Consider the following 25685-nt stretch of genomic DNA (forward strand, 5'->3'; position numbering starts at 1 on the left):
GGCAGTGTGTGAGATGGATAAAAACTGCAATTCTGCACTTAGAGGTGGTTTGCCTGCTTGCTTTTGGACTTGCTGCAATTTTGAAAATCCATTCTCTCTAAAATGGCTCATAGTTGAGTCTGGACACCTCATCACAAGGTAAAACAGGGTGGCATAGTGACTAGGGAGAATGCCGTTCAACTGCACACACCCAGGTTCATGATGCCCCGTGTCAGTGAAGCAACCATCTGCCCTGCTGAAGTGTCATTGAGCACTGAACACTGAACCCCTACCAGCTCCAGAGAAGCTGTTCTGCAGCTCTGTCCTGCCCTCTGATCCTCCTGTGGAGGAAGGGAAACAAAAACTTTTCTATGGGAATCAATAAAATATTCCATTCTGTATATTGTAAAATATCCCAAACAGATATTGTTGACCACAAAAGTGGTCGTAACTCAGTTTTGACCAAATGTGTAGTTAGTGTGGTTTTGCTTTGTAAGTAGATCAGTGTAGTTTAATGCTCTGGGAATAAAGGCTAACCAATCTCAATTTTAGGATTGAATACACGTTACACATATTAGGTTAGGCCATATGTTGCCTTTCATGTTGGGAGAGTTGGGAACACTGTGTACGTGGCCGTTGAGGGTTGGGAACACTTAGTGCAGCTAAATATGATACTCCTGGAAGTCCCCTTAACAAAGCATAATGGGCAGGTAGCCTTGTAGCTGGAATTACTATTCTGAGTGGATTGGGTATGACCTGAATGTATTGATTAACATAGCCATGCTGCTGTGCAAATGTCTGTGTGACTCTCTCTTTTAGTAATGTTATCAAAATTCCCACCTTGGCCAGCCCTATGTTCTCTCATCCCTATATGATACTTATTATTGGGGAGTAATGAGTTACAAACTCTGCTTTGTCTTTAACAAGTAATGTAGGCTAAAACATTGAGTCATTATCCAGTTAGCCTACTATCATATCACATGGTCTTGTCCACTACATGTAGGTCTGTTTAAAATATCTAGGATAGTGTATTTTTTTTGGCTGTGGCAGCAGGTGGCAATTTGCCTGGTTCTAACCAGACTCTTTGACTCTTTTTGAGTCTGGAGTCGGGAGTCTCTTTTTGAGGCCTTGCTGTTGCCTGCGGCGCGAGCGTCACTATTGATGAGGTGTTGTGATTGGAGCATTTGCTTTCTGAATTCTGAGTGCTTGGCAACTTAATGACACTACCTACCCTCATTTGAATGACATATCTGGCAACCAGTAAAACTTAGCACTCACAACTTAGCAGTTGAGCACATTATTCAGCTCCATCTCAGGTGTCTAGACGGTCACCTTCCAGCTACAGCTGGATTGGAGGTCTAGCTCAGTGGGCTAGGTGGCAGTAGCTACAGCGACCAGCCCAAGAGGTTTTTGGACTTTTTTGAAAAGATCAACAAAGTGCAGAAAATGTTAAGCAAATTGAAACCCACATGCACCAGCTAGGGCCTGTGATGTCTGTAGGCATGGCTCGTCCAGCAGAGGCATGAGCTGTTGCTTTGCCTCTGTCTTGCTGCCTGAAATGGCGAAGGTCTTCTGGCTATGTTAGCTTAGCATTTGAACAGAAGTTTCATTGTAGGGCGCGTCTTGGTTTGCCAACATACGGTTTTCCACATGGGCATTTGAGTTGGTAGATGACGTTGCATGATGATATCTTGCCTTTTTTCCTGGTTAACGGATGATTGGAGAAGGGACAGTATGAGGTGAATTGTGACTTAGCCTATTATTAGCTCTGCGCCTGTCTAAGAATGTACGTATAGATCTACCTCTTCTGCCTTAGGCTACTTTTTTGGCATTTTCGCTTTTATTAGATCAAACTGGAGAGAGACAAAAAAGATTGGGAAAGAGAAGGGGATTTTTATTTTTTATTTTATTTAACCTTTATTTAACCAGGCAGGTCAATTAAGAACAAATTCTTATTTACAATGACGGCCTAGCAAGAGGACAAAAGGACCTCTCGAAGGGTAAGGGGGAAAAGGGGACAACAACAAAAACACGCAAAAGAAACTAAACAAAGAACAATCCAGATAAGACTATCAGACACAAATGTTACATGCATCGCAGAGGCAGAGAAACCCAACACAGTATGGGAACGGGGAAATAATCAAAACACACACCAAACAAACAACCAAATAAAATTAGGCTACAAGTCATGCAAGTCATGAAGCAGAACAGACAAATTTCTTTGTCAGTTAACATGCTATAAAAGCCCTTGGCCCAATTCAAATCCAGGATGTTGCGTTTCAATGGTTTGCGCAGACCAGCGAGCCACCAGGACACCCCCAAAAATAAGATTTTGTATCGTCAGACACATGGCTATGTTTCCATAACACCCAGTATAATACCCATAGCTCTCACCAATTCCTGACCAATCACACGATCAGAACAGATCTTACGCTCGTTCTGCTGTCACTCTGTCCTCAGCGGCAATTTGACATAGCTATCTCTGTGCTCCGTAACAGCTCTGGTATCTTAAAACCCTGCACGGCTGTTTGAAAACAAGCACAGATCCCGTACAGACCCACGGCACATGTTCAATTTTATGCACTGAAGCACTGCGACACGGTTAAATTACCTAATTCCACTAACGTTACTTAAATACCACAAGGTAACGTTAAAGGCACCAGCCGTTAAAGTTTGTAGGGCAGCGAAGACGAGTTACTGTCTGCAAATCCCCGTTACTGACTGTGGAATGTTAAGTGTCAGTTTTGTTTTCACACCGGGAGACTCTGTGGATTGAGTTCAATGCTGCTGGTCTGCTGTCGGTACATCTCAGACAGACATGACGTGATGCGCACATCAGGCGCATTAGAGATCGATTTAGATCCAATTCTATACAGTGAGCAACTTTTGATTTGTGTGCCTCTGTATGGGAAACACTGCATCTCACAGTCAAAAACGCCCTCTAGAGGCCATCTGACGAAGCGCATCATCTCACTAAGCACTACCTGACTGACTGACTGACTGACTGACTGCCTGACCTGAATTTGCCTTGTGATGCCCTCGGCTGCGCCGTGGGAAAAATGTAATCTTACCATATAAGTCTGATCCACCGTTCTTTCAAGCATTCTCTCTTGGAGAATCTGTAAAATGCTGTACGACGACGCTGTTGCGTAAAGCACTATGGAATTTTCTTGTCTTGTACCAATGATTTTTTTTCTCCTTTCAAAATTTCAAAATGCAAATCCAATTTAGTTTTTTACTTTACTCTTGCATTGTAAATTCTCTGATTGTTTGAATGAGTGGAACCATATGGAACCCAGCTGTTCTCAAATCTGGGTGCTACAAATGAACGGCCAAAACACTTCCAGAACCATCGGGATTACCAGCAGGGCCGAGATCGAAAAGTGGCCACTGGTATGCCAGTCTTATTCCACTGGCAGGTACCACTCCTCACCGGCAGCTGCCACAACAATCAGCTTCTGTCGACATTTAAGTGGTACCTCCGCTGGCAGGCTGGCACGCCCTCTACCACCAGCCCAACTCCAACATACATATTCAAATAAGATATGCCTGAAATATTTAGGTTAACGTTGAATTAGCCTATTTTTAAATATCCTTGACTATGTTGTTGGCCTAGGCTGTTGTTAGCCTGGCTAATAGCTAGAGCTAGCCCAGCTGGCCGGACTAATAGAGAATTGAAAGACTAAGCTATATCAAATTGTCATCCATTATTGTAAGCGCTACACAAAACTACAATCGCTTACAGCTTTACCTGTTGTAAAATCACACTGGAAGAAAAAGCGTATCTTATGAGGTTGGACCGGCAGTAGAGGGCGTGCCAGATGCCAAGAACCTCCTTGGGTGGCATCTGCCAGCAGAAGTGGTATTACCACAGAACTTGAATGGATAGAACGGTCTTTCCCATTCAAATCAACATTACTGGATGGTTGTTCCGGCGGCCATTTTTATGTGTACCGTTGGGCTAGTTTCCGTATGAGCTGACTTACGGCAAGTTGCTAAGGCGAGAAGTTTTGCAGCAAGGACCAAAGCAGTGGAAAACTGGCATTGGAGCTGAATTAAGTTGTCACTCATGCCACCACTAGGTGGTGCTCTTTTACAAGTTGCTGCTGTCTTTTTAACTAGGTCAAAAGTTTTGACATCTGTGCAGTTAGTGGACGTGGTTATAGTTGAATTAAATTGTTTCAGGCCATGTCCATTAGCTGTTTGAAGTTAGCGAATGCTAACTTCTTCTCCACTAAAGGTAGGCTAAGCTATGTTAGTGTGTACCATTTATGGGGCTATATTAAATTAAGTTGATGATGCTTACCAGCTAGGTTTGCTAATATGCTGATTTTGACGAGAAGAGCTAGCAGATGCCATATACCTACCGACCTGCCGCTGGGCCGCTGACTCTGCCTCCAATGGGTTGCCGGTGGCCCACCAACTGTGTGCTATCTGGGGCCTATCCCCATCCCCACTATCTGCTGTGGCCTTGCATGATTTGGTTGAAAAAAAAAAATTACTCACATTGTTGCAAAAAGTCCAGGCTGGTGAAAATTGTATGGCACCAATTAAACTTAATTTGCGTATTCTGTAAACATTTTTGTTGTTTTGTTATTTTTTGTTGTTGTGTTTTTCTTTCTGTCATATAGCCTGTTTGATTTTTAAATGAAATAATGTAAATTTTATTGATTGACTTTGACTACCCATGAAGACTAGTGTTGGAAATTAGCTCTGTCTGTATACACATATAGGCCTGCACACTGCTTTTGCAACGGTCATCTGCACTTCTCCCTTACAAATAAACTCGTAGGCTAAGCTAAACTAAACAAATCTTCATCAATCCAAATTCATTAAAAACATAGTTCAAAATTGACACAAACGTTTGCCTAAAACATAATACCAGTAGGCCTAACGTGTCGATCGAGCAATTTTGCTCAATGATTCACAGCAGCCTAATGTAATCATGCTAAATATGCGTTAAAACCACAGTCTATGGTTACAACTCATAATCTCGCTTTACTGTACATAACCATAAACTGATACACATTGTATATCACACACGGACAGTAACACACCTTTGATGATCAGATTATGCCCGTTTGCACAATTGTTGTTAATATTCACTAAATAGTCACGGGATTAAGGGAGAAAACACACAAATGAGAACTGAACCGGAGGCGCAAGCCTTGGCAAAGCGACAACTGCCTCGACCAGACTGTGGAGGCTTTCAAGATGGATGCGTTCGTTTAGAGAGGTTTCTGTTTCTTTTTCGAAACCACGTATCCAAGCGCTGGGTCGCGACAAGTAATTAGGTGATCGTGAAGCTATCAGTATCAAACGGTTTTAATGGTATAGGACGACAAAAGTGGATTTAACTGGATATATTTCCTACGGGTTGTATTCTGTCGTTAAATTGGTAACTTCCTGGTTGTCGCAGTAATATGTCTGTAGAAACTGTCGCGAATGGTGAACTGACTTTCAAAAGATTGTTGACTACAAGGCATATGGGACGTTACTATTTTGTTGGAATGTTTAAAACCAACGACAAAAGTTTTCATCGAAAGGCAAAGGGAGAGCCACAGATTTCCTAAGTGTTCAGCAATGGAAAATACGAATGGTGGTGCCTCGATTAAAGGTGACGATCGTTCCTGCCCTCGTGTAACTTTCACTTTAAGCTGTACAATAATTTGTGGATTGGGGGGTTTATTTGTTTTGGTCACTAATCTTGAGACGGAGACCATAGGCTACATTATTACGAGAAAGAGCATTTAAATAGGTCGGTTCCCTGTCCAGGAGAACTGCGTTTCTAGGCTTGTGAAATAATCAGGAAACTTTTTTTTTTTTTTTTTCCAGGCAAAAGCGAAAACACATTGGCTTTAAATTCGCTAGTAGCCCACCACTCGTGTTTCATGCTTTTTATATCCCTCTGTCCACTTTTAGGTGTTTTGGTACCTGTGCCAGAAAGTTCAGAGTTATTTCACAACAACATTCTGGCCCCACTTCAGAGTGCGTACTTGTATGAGGAGTCAAAGCAGTCTTTCAGATACAAATCAGCCTTCTTGATCAACAATCCCACACTGGAGGAACAGGTAAATCCATATTTTATTCTCCATGTCCCACCATTTGATTTATACACACTTAGTAAAATGGCCGTACTGTTGTAATTTGATGTTTGCTGTCTTTATGGTCTTAGATTTTGAGGGGGGTCTGGCTGCAGACCTCCACTGTCAGGCCAGCTCCAGGCTCAGGTCTCTTCTTCGTCAGTTATTTTGAACACTGCGTCATTAGAATGAGAGAAGAAGAGACCTGAGCTTGGAGCTGTTTTCATGTGAACTTTGAGATTAAGAGTAATTGTAAAGAGTCATATCACTCAGTCATACCACTTTCAATCAACAGCAGCACTGTTTTTTATGCTAAATGCCAAGGATATTGCTAAATATTTAAGTATGTCATCCTATTAGCAGTGGCTACATTTATGTTTAGGTGATTTAATTTAGCTTGTATGCTTATCAGAGAACCTGGGCGAAGAAGAAAAAGAATGTTACATAATAATAATAATAATAGGAACTAAACCTTTAATGCTATGAGTGAAACCTCAGTGAAATCAAATGAATGTCTGCAATGAGTTTCAAAGTAATTTTTCTGCCTTTTTTATATCAGTATAAAACCTACCGAGCAAAGAGAAGAGATGCAGGATACTCATCAGAGGATCTGAAGGAATCATATGGGTTTTTGCTGTTTGATGACGCAAACAAGGTACAGAAAAATAACTGTGCTGACCATAGAAACATTGTCTCACAGAAGAAAGCCCAATCATTTTGCTTGTATTAAATTTCAATTTTTCTTTGTTTAAAGGCTAATATACTTGGAGAAACTGGTGTGCTCACTGGAAACAGCACAGGCACAACTCTCGGAGATCCCTCTAAGGGTAAATAGTGTTTTCGCTTTTGTTTCCAAACTGACATGTTTCAACCTTGCCAACCCACTTCCACCCCAGTGATTAGATCGAGTACGCAGTGTGCGTACTGTAAGCAGTGAAAAAACAAGATGTCATGTTTCTGTAGAGAAATTACCCAATTATTAAGGTATGCATACAATCAGATTTGTACCATGCAACTTAATAACATTGCTTGCCATATATATTATAGGTTACTTCAATGTGAATGCATGCAAACATTCGTAAGTCAAAAGATCAAGTACAGCAATTCTCTTACCAAGCTAAGGATTGGTCCATGTTGTGTCTCTGGTGTCCCCCTGATTTTGAAAGTGAAACTACGCCCAACAGTTATATCAGTGCATAAAAATGAAACTGGAAGAGAAATTCTGCTGTGAAACATAAACTAACCCTATAGCAAAACAGAATATAAAGTGTGTTGGAGACCAATAGACAGAAGGGGAATAACTAGCTAGTAAAGTTAATAAATTCAGCTTAATTGTAGCATGCTTTCCTGCTGCTCCTGTTTTTTTGCTTATACATCAACCTCAAGTTTTAAAGTGTTACTTAACTAGTCAAGGTCGGATCAGTCCCTGGCTTTGCAGGTGGGAGAGATATGGGAAACAGATTATCTACAACTGTACAAAGTTTTTGTCTCTTATCTCTCTGCCCAGCCTAGGCTGTGATAACTGGCAGTTATAAAGTAAAAACATTGGTCAAAATCCTTTTTTGTTGAGGTGTTACATCTCTGAGCTGTAGTATGAAACCATATTGGAGAACCATATTAAAACAAGAATTCCAGTGTGTCATATGTAATTTAATGTAGCAGTGTTGCTTTGGGATAATCCTGTTCTTGTGCACATTGCAGTACTACTAAAACAAATTCTCATTAAAACACATTAATTACATTAAGAAATAAAGAATATTAGGACTACAATTCTTTATCCTTTAAAGGGAGATTTGGCAAAGTTATACTGATATTTTAATAAGCTTTTTCTCTAATATCTGTGGCAGTTTTCTTAGCTTTGGCAGCGCACTACTGAATAAATACAAAGGAAACACTGAATTTATCAATCCAGTTTTTGGATGTTGGATTTACCTACTTTTGAGATATGAAACTTTTTGTTTTCATTGGAGAGAGAACTTAACAGAACGCCTCTCATTCTCTTATGAAGCAACTTATCCTCTTGAATGTACATCGGCTATCTTGCATACCTTAGGTCAAATCAGTACAAAACTGTATATATACAGCAAACAGTGCTTAACAAGTTGCCTCTTGGACGATTGAAGTCAACCCTATTGGATTTTCTGCCATTTTGATTTTTGGCTGCGGCCACCAGCTAGTTTAAATCACTCTGTCGGCCCAAAAACGTCTCAATCAGTTAAACAATATTGCTGCTATGTTATGAAATTTGTTGGATACAGTCCAGCACTGAGTGTTAGTGAATGTGATCATGGTGAGCTTGGTTTATGTTTGCATATTGTCAAGGACATTGTTAGGCTCAACACAAGCAGGACAGCAGCGGCTAGTGAGCCTATGTGTATCTGACACAGCCACAAATTGAGGGAAACTTTGCAGATGATAGAGAATTAGAGGCTAGTAAGGGATTGGGTCAGTAGCTTACTCGAATCAAAGTAACACTGGGCATATTGATTATTTCAAGACAGCCGTGAGTTTTCATGAAATAATGTCACTGTAGCATTGTATCTTGGCCAATCAGAAGGCACAGCCAGAACTACTTGGTTTGTAGTGGCTCATAGCTCATAGCTGGATTTGCATGGCCATTATGGCATTTGGTTTACACATCCCAACCTCTTGATGGGACATTAACATAAATTACATGCAAAGCTCACCAAAAAGGAAGCCGAATAGCAGCACTTGGAGTGCTTTGCCATTTGTAATTATGTAAGTACAAAGATGGAGGCATATAGGCCTTAACTGCCACTGTTTCCATGAATGTCAAAAGCTAATCTTTGAACTTAAATATTAAGCTCTTGACCCTTGTTTTAAAGATTTAACTTCTTGCTTGAAACCTCTTGTGGCTACAGTATGTGTGTCTTTCTTGGTTATGGCCTATTAGACCATATATAGTGTTGTTCCTGTCTAAAGCCCGGAGGTTCAACAGCATGAAACGTGTTTTTCAAGTCGGTGTGCAGTTGACCATAACTTAAGAACATTCACATTTACTTTTAGTGGACATTGTACAATTGGTGACTGTTTAGTGAGTGGCTTGGTGCCCTGATTCATGAAAATAGTTCTCAAAGGTGTGGTGTGCCCTTGGCAGCTGTGTCAGACTCACTTTTCAAGGTGTGGCTTTGCTGTTGGAGGAGTGTCGTTTGTTTGGAAGACTGCTTGAGAGTTATGAGTGAAGCATTGTACCCAAAGGATAAAAAAGTTGTTTTGTATTTAAATGTATCCTCAAATACTGATAAATTGTCCTCCCTATATTTTCCATACATGATATGGAAGCACATTTATGAGTGAAAGGTTCTTGTGTTTACTCAGGTGTGTATATATCAACGTACTCTGACTGCCTGGACCTCAATCGCTGGTATCATGGGAAATCTGGCTACATTGCCATCATCAGGCTGACAAAGGTATTGGAAAAAGAAAATGATAAAATGAGTATAGAGATAATTGGGTCATTGTGTTCATTTAACCTCTTCTACCCTACAAACGCATGTTGCACAGCTAAGCTTTGTTCAAACTCACAACTTTATTTTAAATTGTAGTCCCAAGTTTTCCAAAGATACCAAATATGTCATGCTGAATTACAGGGAAATGTGTATATAATGATGCACCAGACATCTAGATTTTTTTTTTTTACATCTGATGTAATGGTGCTACCATAAAAATGGCATCTTGGCTTTGAATGTTTCACTCAATATAAGCAGCTAGTGTTGGAACCAAGTGTTGGAACAAGCAGATACAGAATATGTATGTGACATTGTCATACAGTATGGAAAAAATGTTCTAAATCTATGTTTCTAAATGTCTAACTTTGTAGCTGCTTAAGGGGAAGTGGAAAGTCAGGGTGCAAGGGGTTTAAGAAAAAACTGTTTTCTATGAAACAATTTTCAAATCATCTTCCTTTGTGGTTTTCAATAGGGTCGAGTTAAAACAGTTTCAGAGAACTACACCCAGAACCTCACCGCACCCTCTGTGGGATTTGACTGCCATGTGTCAAAACAGTTGTCAGCGGTGTCTGCCAACACCAGCTCCTTCCTTGCCTTTGAGAGAACCCAGGTGAGATTCACACTCTCCTCATCTGACTGGTACCACAATGTCAGCAGCAGTTTTAATTTGCAGATGCAGTTATTCTGTTGAGCAATTCGATGGGGGATGAAGGCGGTACACTTGTTAACACAGATTGTTCACTGCTTCCCCCTATTTATACAATTATAAATGTACAGAAAATCAGTGCAAACAACATGCTAACACTAACCAACGACTAACCTCATATCACTAGTGGTATCAATGCTCAGAGAATTTACATTTCCCACCACCATAGTACATGGTATGCGGGACATTATGTCGTATGTGCCGTGTGTTTGTGTCTGTGTGTAGACACATTCTTGTGAACACAATAACACAATAACAATACATGATAGAAACTTCATATTTACACCACAGGTTTCCTTTATAGATGATCTGATTTGATTTTGGAGTACCTTGCTGCATAAATGTGCATATTAATGATAAGAAATTGTGGGATATTGGGCAGCTGAAGTGCCTCTTGCTTTGGTCTTGCAGTATTACATGTATGAGCTGCTACATGATGGAAGTAGCAAAACGGCCCAATCTCCCAGCCATGCCTGTCCAATTGCCATTGTATCATTTTCATATGCGGATACCAAGGCAACAGCTTTAGACCCACAGGAGAAAAGGTACTGTAACACTACAACAATACTGTACATCCTGTGCCCTCTGTGTTTTATAGTAAATGTACCACACCAAATACCATTTCATCCATGCAGAGAATCTTTAAGCTGGAAAGTTAATTGTGTTTCCCAATTTCTCTTTTCAGTGAGGAGGAAAAAATCGGTAGGTAATATTTAATTAATGGCAAACCTGGTAGGATTTTCTCCATATTTATCATTGTCAAAAGCAATACGATAACCACCATCAGTGCTTTATTCTATAGTCCCTCTGAGGTACTTTCTGTTGGCGTACACCATGTCCTCTTCTGGCTGTTTTTGTTTTGCAACTTGCCAGTCTGCCATAAGGGATTTTTCATGAGTAATTGAACCCAGGAATCTCTGAAATTGTATCAAATAAAAGCACTAAACAGCTCATTGGGGCCACTGTTTGAAGAATGTGTCATCACAACTAATACACAGCAATATATTAATGATAATCTCCTACACTTAGTACCTTTTTAAAATGATTGTCAGTCATTTGTATGAGGTGTCAACATTCTCAATTCACTGCAAATGGACCATTTCTGAACATGTATATTGTTTTTGATAGTTGTTGTATGTGGTAATGTGATTCCAGTGTGTCACTATTTACCCTGGAGGGGTCAGCTTCAGATCAACACCCAGTTCTATGATGTTGGACTGAAGTCCACAACAGGGGCCTTGATCCCTGCAAAACTGTAAGTTAAATGTGAACCATGCAATGTACATATTCTTAATTGACTCTCTAATATCTCGTATCATATAATCTGTTGTTTTTTATGCTTTGTCTTGCCTTTGAAGGCCAGCAGTGGTGAAAGTTGACCGAGCCATTTCCATGTTGGATCTGAGACGGTTGTTGCCGAAGGCCGTCTTTGAAACCTGCTTCTCTGGTGAAGGTACTAAAATTTTAGAGTATATCTGGATGAATGTTATATTATACCTAGTATTAACAAAGAATTCTTAATGAGCTTGGTATAATTTTTGCTGTCTTTCAGTCTCTCTGGATGACATATGCTGCAGTCTGTGTGAGTTGGTTTCTTCTGAGGCAGAAGACTCCTCGCTCTCTCTGCTTATCCAGCAGCTCAAGGAGAAAGACCTAGTGAGTTTCTGTCATCAGTCAATTGATCAATCTGTCCTTGTTATTTTCATGTCAATTTGCACTGCTTAATAAAATATTGTTGAATTTTGCTTGTTACATTTTTATATCTGAAAACCTTATCTGATTTACGTACTGAACACACCTATTTTTGTACAGGCTCTCACTATTCAACTGAATGATGGCGGTTTTCTTATACTGTTACATTCGTCCCACTTCCTTACATATGATGGTAAGATATGGCAATGTTTTACTCCTGACATACAGTGTTATATGTTCTTGTCATTCACTTGATAAAATTACAGAGAATTCTACCTTTATGACTAGTCAATTTTATTGTCCCAGATGGGCGATTTGTGCTGCAGCAAGTATAAAACACATATCACAACATAAAACATATAGTATCACATAGAAACATTAAAATAACGTGACACAGGTGACTCACACCACTGCACCAAAGTTCATTCCAGATCCATGAAAATAGGCGCAAGTGTCCATTCCTGCCCATGTGGCTTATAATAAAATCATATCATAGACTATTGTATGTTTTTCAAGACAGTAATTCAATTTCAGACCAGCCGCATAATTTTTTAATTTAAAATTCACTTTCTTAAAAAAATTTAAATTTTCCAGATGCTGGGTCCAGTGCAACTGAGGCACTACAAGGCATGTTTGTGTTTCCAGAGTCACGAGCAATACAGAGAGGTGATGACAGCTTGCGTTAAGCAGTGGATATTTTTATTTGATTTATTTCTCATATATAAATGAATTGACATTTTCCCTGTTTAGCTGCACCTTAAGTTTGTTCATATGTAGCATTAGTGGCATTCATCAATGCAAAAGTAAATTAAACAAGCAATTTCTTGTTTCATCACAGACACAAAAGGTGGACAGAAAAAGCCTGCCATTTCATCTGAAATTCTTCGGGTTCTGCCAGCATTAAATTATGCAGAAAATGAAATGGAGAAAAGATCCACCCCAAGTGAGGAACTGTGTGGACTACTGGCACAGCATATGCAGAGCTACGCAGCGCTGATAAATCCTGGGCTGGCAGCAAGTCCCTCTAGGGAGGTCAGCATCTTTCCAGATCAGTATGATGTGCCTGATGCCCTCAAACAACTCTACTCAGCCCCAAAGTGGACTAACAGGGCATGGCAGAGCTTCAGGTCATACCTAAGCCAGCCAGTCTCCTTTCAGTTGCCAGTGTCCAGGGCCTCGGAGCTCTTGGCAGCTGGACAAGAGGAGCGAAGAGAAGACCTTGATGACGAGGTCTACATCTGTCTGTCATCTCCCGAGGAGGCACCAGCCTCTCCTGCTAGCATGGGGTCACAAGACCAGTTCGGAGGCCAGGAATCCCCTGCACATGTTGAGACATTTGTGGACAGTCATATAGAAACTGTTGAAGCAAAGAATGACTCAACCATTATACCTCCAAATGAGGTGCCAGATGATTTGCAGGCCGGAGATGCTACCAAAGACATTGGGAAACCTGGCCTAGCAGTGCTGACCAAAACTGATATTCTTACAGGGGCAAAAAATCTCTTTATTTCTCCCACATCAAGTGACCTCCCAACAGAGCTGATTGTCAGCATTACCTCTGCAGAGGGAACTGCAGGAGTCATTGATGAGGGTCTGAGTATGATCAGTGCTGTGTCAGCAACAAAGCATCATGACATTGAACTTTCTGATTTATCAGCAGCCAAATTACAAACGGCAGGTGTCAACTCTCTGAATGATAAGACTGATAAAGCTAAAAATGCTTTAGATCTGCCTGAGGTCGGTAACAAACCGACCACAAAAACGCATTGGAAGAAACGACGCAAGGGTCGTGGCAAAGGGAGTAAAAAGTCATCTAAATCTTGTGTTCAGACTTCCAGTTTGGAAACAGTCAAATTACCAGTGGAGGCTGACAACTCTATGAGTGAGAACCATGACAAGACCAAGCACCCATCAGACCATTCAGGGATGAATAAACCCTCAAAAATTGATTGGAGGAAATTACGAAGGCGTCGCCGTAAAGGTGGAAAACTGTCATCAAAAAACAAAAAAGTGAGATCTGCTGCAGTTAAACTCATGGAAAAAGAACCAGAGACCATGGAAAGCACAATTTTAACAGAACATGATGCTTATCCTCTGAGAAAGAAAACAGAACGATGGGACTTGAAGCCAATCATCACCAAATGTGGAAGAATCTTGGTTCCACATGGTGCTGTAGATTTTGCTGATCAGATAAGGTCTTTAAAAGATACGCACAAATCTTCAAAAGATGAACCGTGCCCTGACAAAATGATGGTTGAAGCCCCTGTGAAAGCTCTTGAAACAACAGAAATAGAGCAGGAGCCTAGCCCTGCTTTAGAGACAACACAGGAAAAGATGGAGACCACAGATGGAGGCAGCCATCTTCAAAACATCGTTGTCAGTCCTATTAATTCTGAACACAGCGAGTTGAGACAGTCAGATGATGACAATGGTTCAATCACTTGGAAGCTGGACACTAAGGACAATTCTTCAGAGAATGTAGCAGAGGCAGTTGGCGCAGACACTCTTCCCTCAGAAGCTGTTCAAAAAAAGCACACTGATACTCCCTCCCCAGTAAAGAGTGCAAAAATGGGTGCATTGTTGCTTAGTAAACTAAAATCAGTTCTTTTAAAGGGAAAGAGGAAAACCCCTCACCTTATGTCAGAAGCAGTGTCCCCAGGAAGTGCACAGGGTACTGAGCCTTGTCTCAAGAAGAGCAGGGGTGACTCAGACATGGAGATGTTGAAGACTAATGATTCAATTAGATGTGTCCTGGACACAAGCATGGGTGCTGAGGAAGTTTCACAGACGCTGTCAATCGACCCAAAGTTTGCAGAGGCCCTAGGCTTGACCCCTAAAGCGATGCCAGATAAGGTGCAGAAAACTCAGTGTCAGGATACTCAATTGAGAAGAGACTCATCAAGCATACAGGAACAAACCATTTCAGACAAACAACCTCAGACCATACAAAGGCCTTCTTCAATTTTAATAGGGAAGGGTCGGATGAAAACACTCAAAAAGCATCAAGATGTGTCCTCAGAATACATAAAAAAGAAATGTAAGTCATATCTCAAAATTCTGATATTTATAATGCTTATTCTATTCATACCACCGTTGTGTAAAATGTCCTCAGGATTGTAAATAATGGTTGACATTGCTAACTGACTGAACCCTTTCTTGTCTCTTTCACTTTCGCAACTGCCCATGGTCTGCTATAGCTGCTATTTATTGCTTTTGCTTTTCTCTTGCTTTGTGTTAGCATTTTGCCAATCTCAAGCATCTACACCCAAAAGTAGCATGATTGTCTCAATAAAACAATCCCTTTGTTTGGAAAAAAAAAAAAAGTAAATTTGATAAAATGGCATAGCTTGCATGACTAGTTCATAATTGTAATATATTGGTATAATTGTAAAGTATTAATTGCTTTCAATATGCTACTTTTTTATCTTCATGCAGTTTCTCTTTTTCTCCTCTGTTTTGTCTTCACAGGGTGGTTGCATTTTCAAACAGCAGCTTCTTTTGCCAGTGAAAAGCTCAAATACAAAGCTTGTACTAGGAACAATTCAGTCAGGAAGAATCTGAAGGAAAAAATGCACACTGCTTGCTCATCTACAGATGCTTTGACCTTACTTGCTGACTTGGCACTCAGTGGCAGTAATAACCAGGTTCCACAACAGCCAGACCCGGCACTTGAGAGAAAACTTGACTCAAGTTTGGATATGTGTGACCTTACAAAAGATGTTACCAGTGCTGAACAAGAGTCAGTTCTTCATGCTCTGCTGAGGCAGCCTGCTGCTAGGCCCAGTCTTAAATCTCCTTCACCAAAAGGTCTTATGGGAAGCAATGATGTGGTTGTTTTGATATCTAAAGAGCATGCTTACTCATTGCCCCCATCTTCCTCTCTACTGTTGGGTTTGCCAGGCACTTCCTTCCAGGTACCCCCTTTAAGTGGCTCTGCAGGACTGCAGCAGCATCACCAGAATATGTATGGTGATGAAATTCAAGCACTACATGCCATTGTCTGTCAGGAAGACAAAAGTGGACACAAACATGGGGCTTCAGCATACCTAACAAAAGACATGGTCCGCAGGAGGAAGTTCAGACACTCCCGCACCTTTGTTGACAAGGATGGGTCTATCCAAGTTACAAGGCAGTGGAAAGAAAACTATGATTTTAATCTAGACAGCAAGTTTACGAACGACCCTAAGGACAAAACTGTCGTCAGAGCCTTGCATGGGTATGTACCTCATGTTACTCATTTATACTAGGAATTTCAACACAAAGTCAAAAATGTAAAAAAAATATATATATATATTCAAATACATTCAAGGTTACACTTGTATCTAGTTGACAGATGTGTGGTCTATCTGGTAGAATTGACTTAGTCAAGATGACATGTTAAATCAGTTATTCAAGAGTAAGAGCTAATTTTTGTACCTTTCTTCGACAGCCCATGGGATTTCAGCATTCATGACACCAGTGAAGAGGTGCGACTCATCGTCCACATGTGGATAGGTCTGTTTTATAGCCGGTCAACAGCCAGGTTCTTTCATATTGACACAAATTTTACATGCCCGTATTCAGAAGAGAGTGATTGTTTGGAAATGTCCAGTGGAATCATACCAGCTCCAACTCAGTCTGAGGTCAAGGCCGATTCATCTGCTCCTTTACCTACTATAACTTCAGACACTTCAATTTCTAAAGTTTTGGACCTCAGCAAAAAAGATACACCTGTGGTGAACCAAGGATCTGTGATTTTGGACCTTTCACTGAGAAACCCCAGTGAAGAGATTGCCACTTCTGATCCACAAGTCAACAGAAAAGAGATTGCTCTGTCTCGTGAACAGACAGAAGCTATTGAAACCTCTAAAGCACCCAAGCTGTTAATGGGACCACATGAAGCAAGCACATCATGTCCACATCAAGCTGAAAATCAGGCATGTCAGGTTTGGTTTTAATGTTACTTGAATATTGATGACATTATTAATTTATTATGCACTGAATGATTTTTTTTTAATGATTTTTTTCCATATGACTTTAAGATGGTCTTTTGATCATAGAGCAATCTAAGGACCAGGTGAAACTGGAATACAAGCTTTGGTTATCTGGTAATAGCCATAAAAACATCAGCAAAATGTAGCCACTGCTAATGCTAAATGAATGGAAGTCATATGGGCAATCATGACCTGGTTAAAATATTGTGCAGAAATACCCTCCTGTAGCATAAGATGCGTTACAGATTATAATCAGTGATGGGAAACTCACAGACCATAAGCCACATATAGGCCTAGCCCCCACATCAGTTTCTCATCTATCCATGCAGTAGAAGGCACCAATGCCAAAACCGAATTTTAACCACAATATTGAGACTCCCATGAAACACAGCATTTGGTACTGTTGGAAAGATGAGTTTCTGCTACTGACATGTATCCTATTGTACTTTTAATGTACATCATCAAAGATGCCTATCAGTTTGAACTGGTTCATACACTATTCCCAAAGACCTATCTGAATGTCACATAAAAAATAATTTATTATTGATTCTGTTTACTCTTTCTCTTTGCAGTCTTACAGAGAGAGGGTAGACTCTGTAGACATCAGTGAGTTGGATGATGATGATGATGTCAAAAGCATCAATGAGAATGAGAGCAAACGTCCCTCACAAAAAGCTGATGCAATCTCTTCTAAAAGTGATGGAACCTTCATTCTCTTAAGTGAAGAGATGGCAAATGTATGCATTCAGCCAGAGAATGTTTTGCGAACTCTGGGAATTGTGCATGTTTTACAGGGATCAAACAATGAAAAGACAGAAGTGAGAGATTGCGGTGAAAATCGTGGAACTACAGAGATGGATTTGGTGCAACAAGTTGGAATTGATTCGGCCAAAACCATGGAAGACAGAGAGGTCGATTCTAACTGTGACTCTGCTGATCTGGTTCACACAGCTGAGCATGATGAAAATGAACGCAAAGATAAACCATATCAAGAAGATCATGTAGAATCCTCTCCACCAGTGATTCATATAAGTGATGATTCTACAAACAAGGAATCGAATACAGTCTGTGATGCAAATCTTTTGAAAAATGAAGCGCATTTAGCTGAGGAGGAATCCAAAGCACCCTCACCAGACCAGGATGAAAATGTTAATGAAGATAGGAATCATCATCCAGTACATGATGGTAGTGTCATTGGAGATGAAGTTCACCTTGGAATGGAACATGGAATTGATGTGAAAGACAATTTTGTTTCAGTTGTGAATGCTGGCAGTGATTTGAATGATAAACCATTACCTAGGATGTGTGGAAGCCCTGGTTCCATAGAGGAGGATTGCAATGCCGAGTGTAATGGCAAAGTAGCTTTGGCTAAGCAGCCACCTCAGGTGGATAGTGAAAATGATGCCCGCAGTGATTCACAGTTGAGGGTGCCATGTGCAAATGGCAATACCTTCACAGGTGAAGATGCCATTTCAGTACAAGTTCCGCATGCTGCACTTGACAGGCCATCACACATGGAGAATGTTGCTAATGAATCTGTAGATGAGGTAACATCAGAAACCATTAGTGATATTTGTTCAGCAGATGAGGTACATTCCAAGAAGGCAGCATTACCCATGACTGATGAGAACACTCATTCAGTAGGTGACTCTTGTACAACTATTCCCCAGACCACAGATGGTACTGTAGAAGAAAGCCAAAATGAAGTTAAGGCAAATTTTAGTGATGTAAGTAGTAGCGATAATGAAGATCAGGATAACAAATCAGTTAAATCCGATCAGTTAGTCAATCCTATCAAGTCAGTTGATTTCCATGACCAATCTCCATCATCTCACAGTGAGGTAATGCAGAATGATCAAGTAGAAATACCATTGGTAAAAGAAGCAGATGTCAAAAAGGATGTAAAAGATGAGAGATCAGAAAAGATGCATGGTCTGGTTGTAATTCCATTCATTGGAATAGAATCCTCCAGACAGGATACCTTAGATCCACAGGTCTTGAACCTCCATGACGAAGAACTGGTTCCAGGCCAGGAAGAAATACCATTTATCAGAGAAACTAATTACCATGAAGGTGTCCTGCACACAGAGGTGTACAATACATCTCAAGAGCATATTGAAAAGACTCTATTGTTTGCAGGTAAAGTGACACCAGTTGTTGATCTTAGTGAATCCAACCAGCCAATGGTCTGCAGGGAAAGTGGGTCTGATGACAGATGCCCTACCCCAACTTTGGATGAGAAACCATATGATTACATGCACCATCCTGACCCTTGTACTAGTACTTCTGCTTCTAGTGGTGATGATGTCAAAAACGTAACTCGGAAAGATCTTAGCAGATGTTCAACACCTACACATGATGAGTTGCCTCTTGAACAGGAACTTTGCTCCGAGTCCAGAGTTAACAGAGATCCTAATCCTGGTCTTTCTCATCGTGGTCTTTCTCTTGGACAAAAACAACTTCATCCTGACCTTGAACTCAGAACTCTCAGAGTTCTAAGAAGCATAGACAAGTACCTCTGTAAATCTAGCCACATTGACAAATCCAGCCAGTTGGAAACAGCTGACTTGCACCTCTCTTGGGATCAAACCCCTAGCCCCAGCAGCAAATGCGTACCAACCAATTTAGCCCCAAGCCACATCTCAACTTGTTTGAAGGAAAAAGCCTTACATCATTTTAAATCACCTTTCAAAAGTACATTTTCAGCAGAGGAAGAACTTTCATTCCATGTTCAGTTGCAACCAAAGGAAACAGACTCATCAATTCCTGAACACTACTCTAGAAGAACAGAAGAATTGCAGGACACTTCCTTTGGGCAAGATTCTTTTTATCCTTACAAAACTTCTCATTCTTCTGAGAGTTTGCAAGCTGTTCACCCAAGTATTGACCAAGAGAAACATAAAGCATCTTTACAGTACAATTTAGGTCATGAACCTCGTTTATACAGCCAGCGTCCTGTCATGGCTGTGAAACCATCTAAGAGTGATGAAAGTCAAGCAGATTACAATGCCAAAGAAGGGCAAATTGATACCTCTGTGATTTCCACTATTCCAAGAAATAAACAAACTAAAGTCCCTGTTGTCACAAACACCACACAGAGTACCATGTTCATGGAGAGACAGACAGAAAGTTTCAAAGGAATGTCTGAAGGACTAAATGAGAATGAGAAAGAAGCCATTGAGTTTTCTTCAAAGGCAAATTGGGTATCTAATGATCAAGACATAGTTGGTAAATTTAAGTTGGATGAAGCTAAACTTGCCATTCTGGATGCTTTGTATCAGTACAAAGAAGGGGAGATTTCAAACTTAAACAAGATTCCTTCATCATCTGTCTCGATGCAGTCCGTTGAATCTGGAAAAAGTTCCACCAGGATTGTTGATGGAAACCAAGATTTGTTGAAACACTGTTTAGTGGAGAAAATTGGGCAAACAACTGAAGACATTGAAGTCGATGAGAAAGACCATTCAGTTGCAGTGTCAGCTTCAGTTTTGGATTACAAAGGGAACACAGTGACAGATGACAGTCTTATTCTGGATCCCTCAACAAGCACACTCAAATGTACAGTGTTTAACTCCAGCAGAAAGAGACCATACTGTTTAGTGGAGCAGCTCTCTCAGAGGTGCCTAGAACATGACCTGACTCAATCTTCAATGGAACAAGAGTGTCTCATCTTCTCAGAACAAATGAAACAGCTTCTGAAAAAGAGTAAGAGAGGACCCAGCTACAATCAGGACTACGATAGATCAAATTTGTCTTGCACTAGTCCTGTGGCTGTGCACTTTTCCAGTCTCGAGGAGCAGGAGGATTCAGTGGATCACCTGGAGGCGCTCCCATTGCTTGTTGGCCAAAAAATCAAGGTAGACATGCCTGAGAGGAGAGGTCTGGCGGACACCACAGAAGAAGAGAACACCTTGCATCTTCAAAAATTAGCTCATGGAAAAGGCAACCCAGCAGGACACGTTGGGGTTTCTGACGTGACTGCAGAATGTGCCAGGGTATACGAGTCCATGATGAATGATGTTTGTGCCGGCAAAAAGCTCCCATCAAAAACAAAGGGCTCCAGGATGGATAGTGGTTTCCCAAAGTCTGATTTAAGTGACAATTTTGACTTCAGTGGTCAGACGAAGAGAGAAATGTATGAGAGCTTTCACAGTAATCTGAATTCGGTTGTGAGGCAGTCCTGTAAAACCAAGTTCAGGTTCTACATATTGGTGACAACAGATGATGCCTTCTTTGATGAGACCAAGGTAAGATGAATTACCCTTCATCTATGTTCAACAAACTTATGCTGTAGTTTTTCTTATAAATATTTATTTGTACAAAGATATACTATTGATTACCTACATTCCCAAATTGTTTGTGAAAATCTTTTAAGCCCCAAGAGGGCGCTGGGTCATCATGCTTATAGTACTCATGTCTCATAAAAAATGCTGAATTTAATATAATTTGCCCCATTTCATGTAATAATTGTGGTGAAAGAATATTTTAAGTGATGTTTTATTGTATTGTTGCACAAGCATCTGTCTTCTATAGTAGGTTTTAGCACACATACCATGGTGACATATGCCTTACAGGAACTGGTACAGTTCTTGTGATAACATAAATAGATGCATATACATGAACATACAGTATAGTAGAGATATGGCCAACAAAGTATTGGAAAACCTTGGGGAGATAAAGTAAATAACAGGGGTATGGTTGGGGCAGGGGCTATGGGTGGTTGTTATTCCAGTTAGCTCACATGCAAATATTGAAGTATGTTTCTGTGTTGTCTTACAATGTGGCAATGAGTTTTTCTGTTTTTTTTGTTTTTTTTTCTCTATGTATGTCTATGTTGAGTAATCTCTCAATAGGTTAAGCCAATGTTCAATCAACCATTTTAGCAATTGTTAGTGAGGTAAGCAAGAAGTTCTTGTGGTGTAGGTTGATAAATTTGAGAAGTTGGCAAGCAGACGCAAGGATGGTGTCATTGGGCTGCCAAAATTTGACATTTGACAATCAAAATGTCAGAAAAGAAAAAAATATATGGGTTTGCTTCAATGAGATTAACTCCACTCTGACATTCAAAAGGCACAGTTAGAAGCAGAGGGCCACACTGCAGTACAACCATCCCAGTTCTTCCTTGGTGAGGATAGTTCTTCATCACCTCTACTCATCATCCTCAGGAATGAAGATATCGCAAAGCACATTTGTGAGGTAATACAGCAACTGGTGTAAAGGATCATGACAGCGCTGTGGAAACATTTTTTTTTTTTTAATCTTTTCATCAATCTGCTCACTGTTTTTCTCAGGTTCCACACTTGCTTGAGCTGAAGAAGTCACCAGGTGTACTGTTTGCTGGAATTGACCAACCAGATGATATTGTGAACCTCACCCATCAGGAACTCCTCACTAGGGGTGGTTTTATAATGTTTGAGAGAGCAGCACTGCAGGCCCTTAGCCTATGTATGAACACTTATTACTGAATGTCAGCATTTTGTTCTTAGAGATGTTGTCATATAGCAGCTTATAATTTATCCCTCTTCTAATCTAATCTTCAAGGCAACATGAAAAAAATGTCACAATTCGTGGAAGAGCTAAGCAAAAAAGGGAAGTGGAAATGGATGCTGCACTACAGAGACAGTCGTCAGCTGAAAGAAAATGCAAGGTAGGTGTTGCTAAAACGGTTGCTTCTTGCTTTCATTTCCCTATATGGTACTTCACTGTTCTCAACATTTTTATATTGAAATCTATTCTTAAATATCTTACAATATTTTATTTATTTATTTTTACTAAATGGCAGTGGATGTTATAGGAGATAAAGACAGAGGTCGCTAAAATAACTGAATTGCTACTTCTGTGTCCAGGTTGAGTGCTGAGGCAAAGGAGAAGACGCACTTCATAAACTGCTGCAAAGAAGCTGGAATAGTGGAGGTCTTGCCTTACCATGAGTGTGACCTTATGTCAAGGGATCGACCTGACTATCTCACTTGTCTGGTCCGCTTGCAGGTCCAGAATATATCATCCCGTTTCCCTGTTTTTATAACTGGTGAGACACTAATGCATTAACTGTACCTTGACATTCACAGAGCTCCATGAAATTGTGGTTTTAACTTATTAAACATGTAGTTTGTAAGATTTTATGCATGTAAACATCTCTAATATTTTAATATTTTACTATGAATTGTGCATGATTGTTAAATTAAGCTCCTATATGAAAAACCCATAGGCATAGTTTTGCAATGCTGCAACGCTTTCCTAGCATATTGGCCCATATTCATAAAACTAAGTGGTAACGGTGCAAAATCTGCAGTGCATTAATTTGAGGTGGTTCATAAAGTTACTGTGGCGGAGACACTTTACTGGGGCCTTATTGTCTGCAGTGGCCCAGGTGAAAGCCAGTGAAAATCAATATGTAAACTAAGTGTTGCATATTAAACATCCCCAATCATCCACACCCATGTGAAAGCGCAATGGATTATGAACTAGATATGTAAGAAAGGCAAAGAAAGCCGAAGTTCTCACTAGCAGAACTCGGAGGTTGTGTCTCACTATGCAAAATTTATTAAGCACTAACACCTGTTTCCATGGATGGCACTGAAACACATTGACAAAACATAGCTTTTAGAGAGATTTTGTTTATTAATTAAACTTTTATTAATGTAGGTAATCATAAATTGGAACTATACCGCCTTGCCAGAGTAAGTGGTATTTTTTACGCAGTAGTGTGCTTTTATAAATCGCTTACGGGACATGCAAATGATCAGAAGTGGGCGGTGGCGCCAAAATGGCGCAAGCGGTAAAACCGAGGCTGTATGAATAGGGACCGCCACGTTATTACCTACTACCACATGGTTAACCCTGCCGATGAGTTTTATGAATATGGGCTTGGGCTTGGTCTTGGCTGGACATTAAAAAAATACAGCTTAAAGCACATAAGTCTCTCTCCCAGTGGAATGCAGCTAATGGTGGTTGTGCAGAATGTATGGGTCTGGGTAATTTAGCTAAAAGAGGATCATAAGCAACAACATTCTCAACATGCTTTTCCTGAAAATACATAGTACATCTTCACTTTGCACTAATAATGCATTATGTGCGAGTTAACCCATTTAAGTTCTAGTTATTGTACAGTGCAAGATGTAGTGTTTAATTTAAGCCAGGATGAAATAACACATTTTTCCTCATTCTTACAGATACAACAGCAGACGGCGCATTTGGGAGAAATGGAATGTTAACAATGAATATCGACTCTTTCCTGACGATTTCTCCCAGCGAAACATTTACCATCTAATGAACTGCAAAGGTTAGATGGCCATGCTAAGTTCTGGATTCTGGTAACTCAGTTAAGACAGTTACATCGAGATCAACAAAATGATGTCACAGTTAATGAAAATCACCAGTAAAGTGGTGATTTAAACATCCTACAGTAATTACTCCTCATTGGTACCTCCAATTATTTAACTTTTTTCTAATTAGAATCCAGCTTGAAATATTCATTTCTGGTGTGATATTTAGTTTTGTCATATTGATCATTTGTAAATTCATTTATCATTCAGTTAATGAATAGTGACAATGATGCCAGTATGTAGGCAGGTGTGTATATTTAATTTTTTGTATATGGTATTTTTATTATAAAAATGTTAAAAAGTGATTTTTAAGTTGTACATTATATTTTGTCTTTTTTTTTTCTTTGATCCTAACTGACCTGGCACTTTAGTAGCACCTTCAGTGGTGTTTCTTCAGTGCTGTGTTTTCATGGTCAAAAGACTGTTCACAAAGATTGGCTTTTTGAGGTAAAATAAATGAAAGGTGAATGTGGAGGATAGTACATTGCCCTAGCATTGCAAGGAACAGTTAAATTAGGGCAGTGAAGTTGTTTGTGTTACTCATTGAGAAGGGTTATACGTTGACTGTTAAACTTGCTGTTACCTCTTGAATGTTTGATGAAAGCTCAACAGTTAAAAATGATTGCTTCTCTTCTGCTCATGTACTTTTCAAACGCTAGATATAATGCCATGTTCAATAATTTCAATGAAATTGTTATCTTTGTACAGTGCAGCGACTGAAAATAAAAGCAATGACACAAACCTTTAAAATTTGTGATGATTTAGCAGTTTCAGAACCCAAAAACCGTCCCAGTGATCCCATGTAAGATGGGAAAATATTTTTTCAGATTTGTCCATAATTTTTAGGCTTAAAAAAAATCATATATGGTGTACGAGGAGTCTGCACTTTGACCCTGCCTATTCTATCCAAAGAGCATCCTCAGAGCAATTACTGTAGAAGACCACAAATATTCACTGTTTACAATGCAAGGATGATGAAGTAAATCTTACAGTTGAAGGAACTGTATCAGATGTGCAGATGACTCAACCAAAATAAAAATAAAAAATACTATTTTAGGTTCACTTTTGGCAAGGGAAACCAAGATCAGCTTTACCAGAGAAAGTGTCCCTCAAAGCAAGAACATCAGAATTTGAGTTTGTTTCTCCTTTAGGACTTCAGACTGTTGTTTGTCAGTGTCATGGGGTTTCTTCTGTTAGTGATTTGCTAACGTTAACTGCAATTCTGATTCTTACTGTAATTAATTCTAGCCTTGTTTCCAGTCCATTAAAAGCCTTTGCACACATGGCCCCAGAGATTGAAAATAACCACATGACTGCAAGGAGAATGGAAAACTGAGCATCTGGGAAGTTTTACTGGGATAGCATAGCCTAGTTTAAATCAATAGTGTAAACTTAATAAACATAGGGAAGGGAAATGGTGGAAAGGCATGAGTCATGGACTAGACAGCCAAAGGGTA

The 25685-nt window shown here is 40.0% G+C and overlaps 1 protein-coding gene across 2 annotated transcripts; it reads left to right on the forward strand.

Annotated features, from left to right (window-relative positions):
• Positions 1 to 5196: 5196 nt before the first annotated feature.
• Positions 5197 to 24969, forward strand: tasor2 (transcription activation suppressor family member 2). Of its 2 annotated transcripts, none has more exons than XM_071897451.2 (22): positions 5197 to 5596; positions 5902 to 6050; positions 6622 to 6717; positions 6817 to 6889; positions 9402 to 9493; positions 10005 to 10142; positions 10650 to 10783; positions 10924 to 10940; positions 11394 to 11493; positions 11597 to 11691; positions 11791 to 11894; positions 12051 to 12123; positions 12525 to 12596; positions 12769 to 14967; positions 15399 to 16146; positions 16360 to 16846; positions 17476 to 21150; positions 21974 to 22099; positions 22195 to 22348; positions 22445 to 22550; positions 22750 to 22931; positions 24076 to 24969. In XM_071897451.2, exons 1-22 carry the CDS (start codon positions 5563 to 5565, stop codon positions 24171 to 24173), a joined length of 8952 nt encoding a protein of 2983 aa, XP_071753552.2. In that variant the 5' UTR covers positions 5197 to 5562; the 3' UTR covers positions 24174 to 24969. The 2 variants fall into 2 exon arrangements, with proteins under 2 accessions (XP_071753552.2, XP_071753553.2); XM_071897452.2 differs by having other exon boundaries at positions 15831 to 16146.
• The last annotated feature ends 716 nt before the right edge of the window (positions 24970 to 25685 follow it).

The sequence above is a fragment of the Centroberyx gerrardi genome, chromosome 4 (genome assembly GCF_048128805.1).
Source record: "Centroberyx gerrardi isolate f3 chromosome 4, fCenGer3.hap1.cur.20231027, whole genome shotgun sequence".
NCBI lineage: Eukaryota > Metazoa > Chordata > Actinopteri > Beryciformes > Berycidae > Centroberyx > Centroberyx gerrardi.

Bases quoted from the DNA above. Each gene is read 5' to 3' on its own strand.
- tasor2 (XM_071897451.2), top strand. From the start codon at position 5,563: ATGGAAAATACGAATGGTGGTGCCTCGATTAAAG. The intron at 11,692-11,790 runs GTACTAAAATTT...GCTGTCTTTCAG, and splicing joins AACCTGCTTCTCTGGTGAAG to TCTCTCTGGATGACATATGC. The intron at 12,597-12,768 runs GTGATGACAGCT...GTTTCATCACAG, and splicing joins GTCACGAGCAATACAGAGAG to ACACAAAAGGTGGACAGAAA.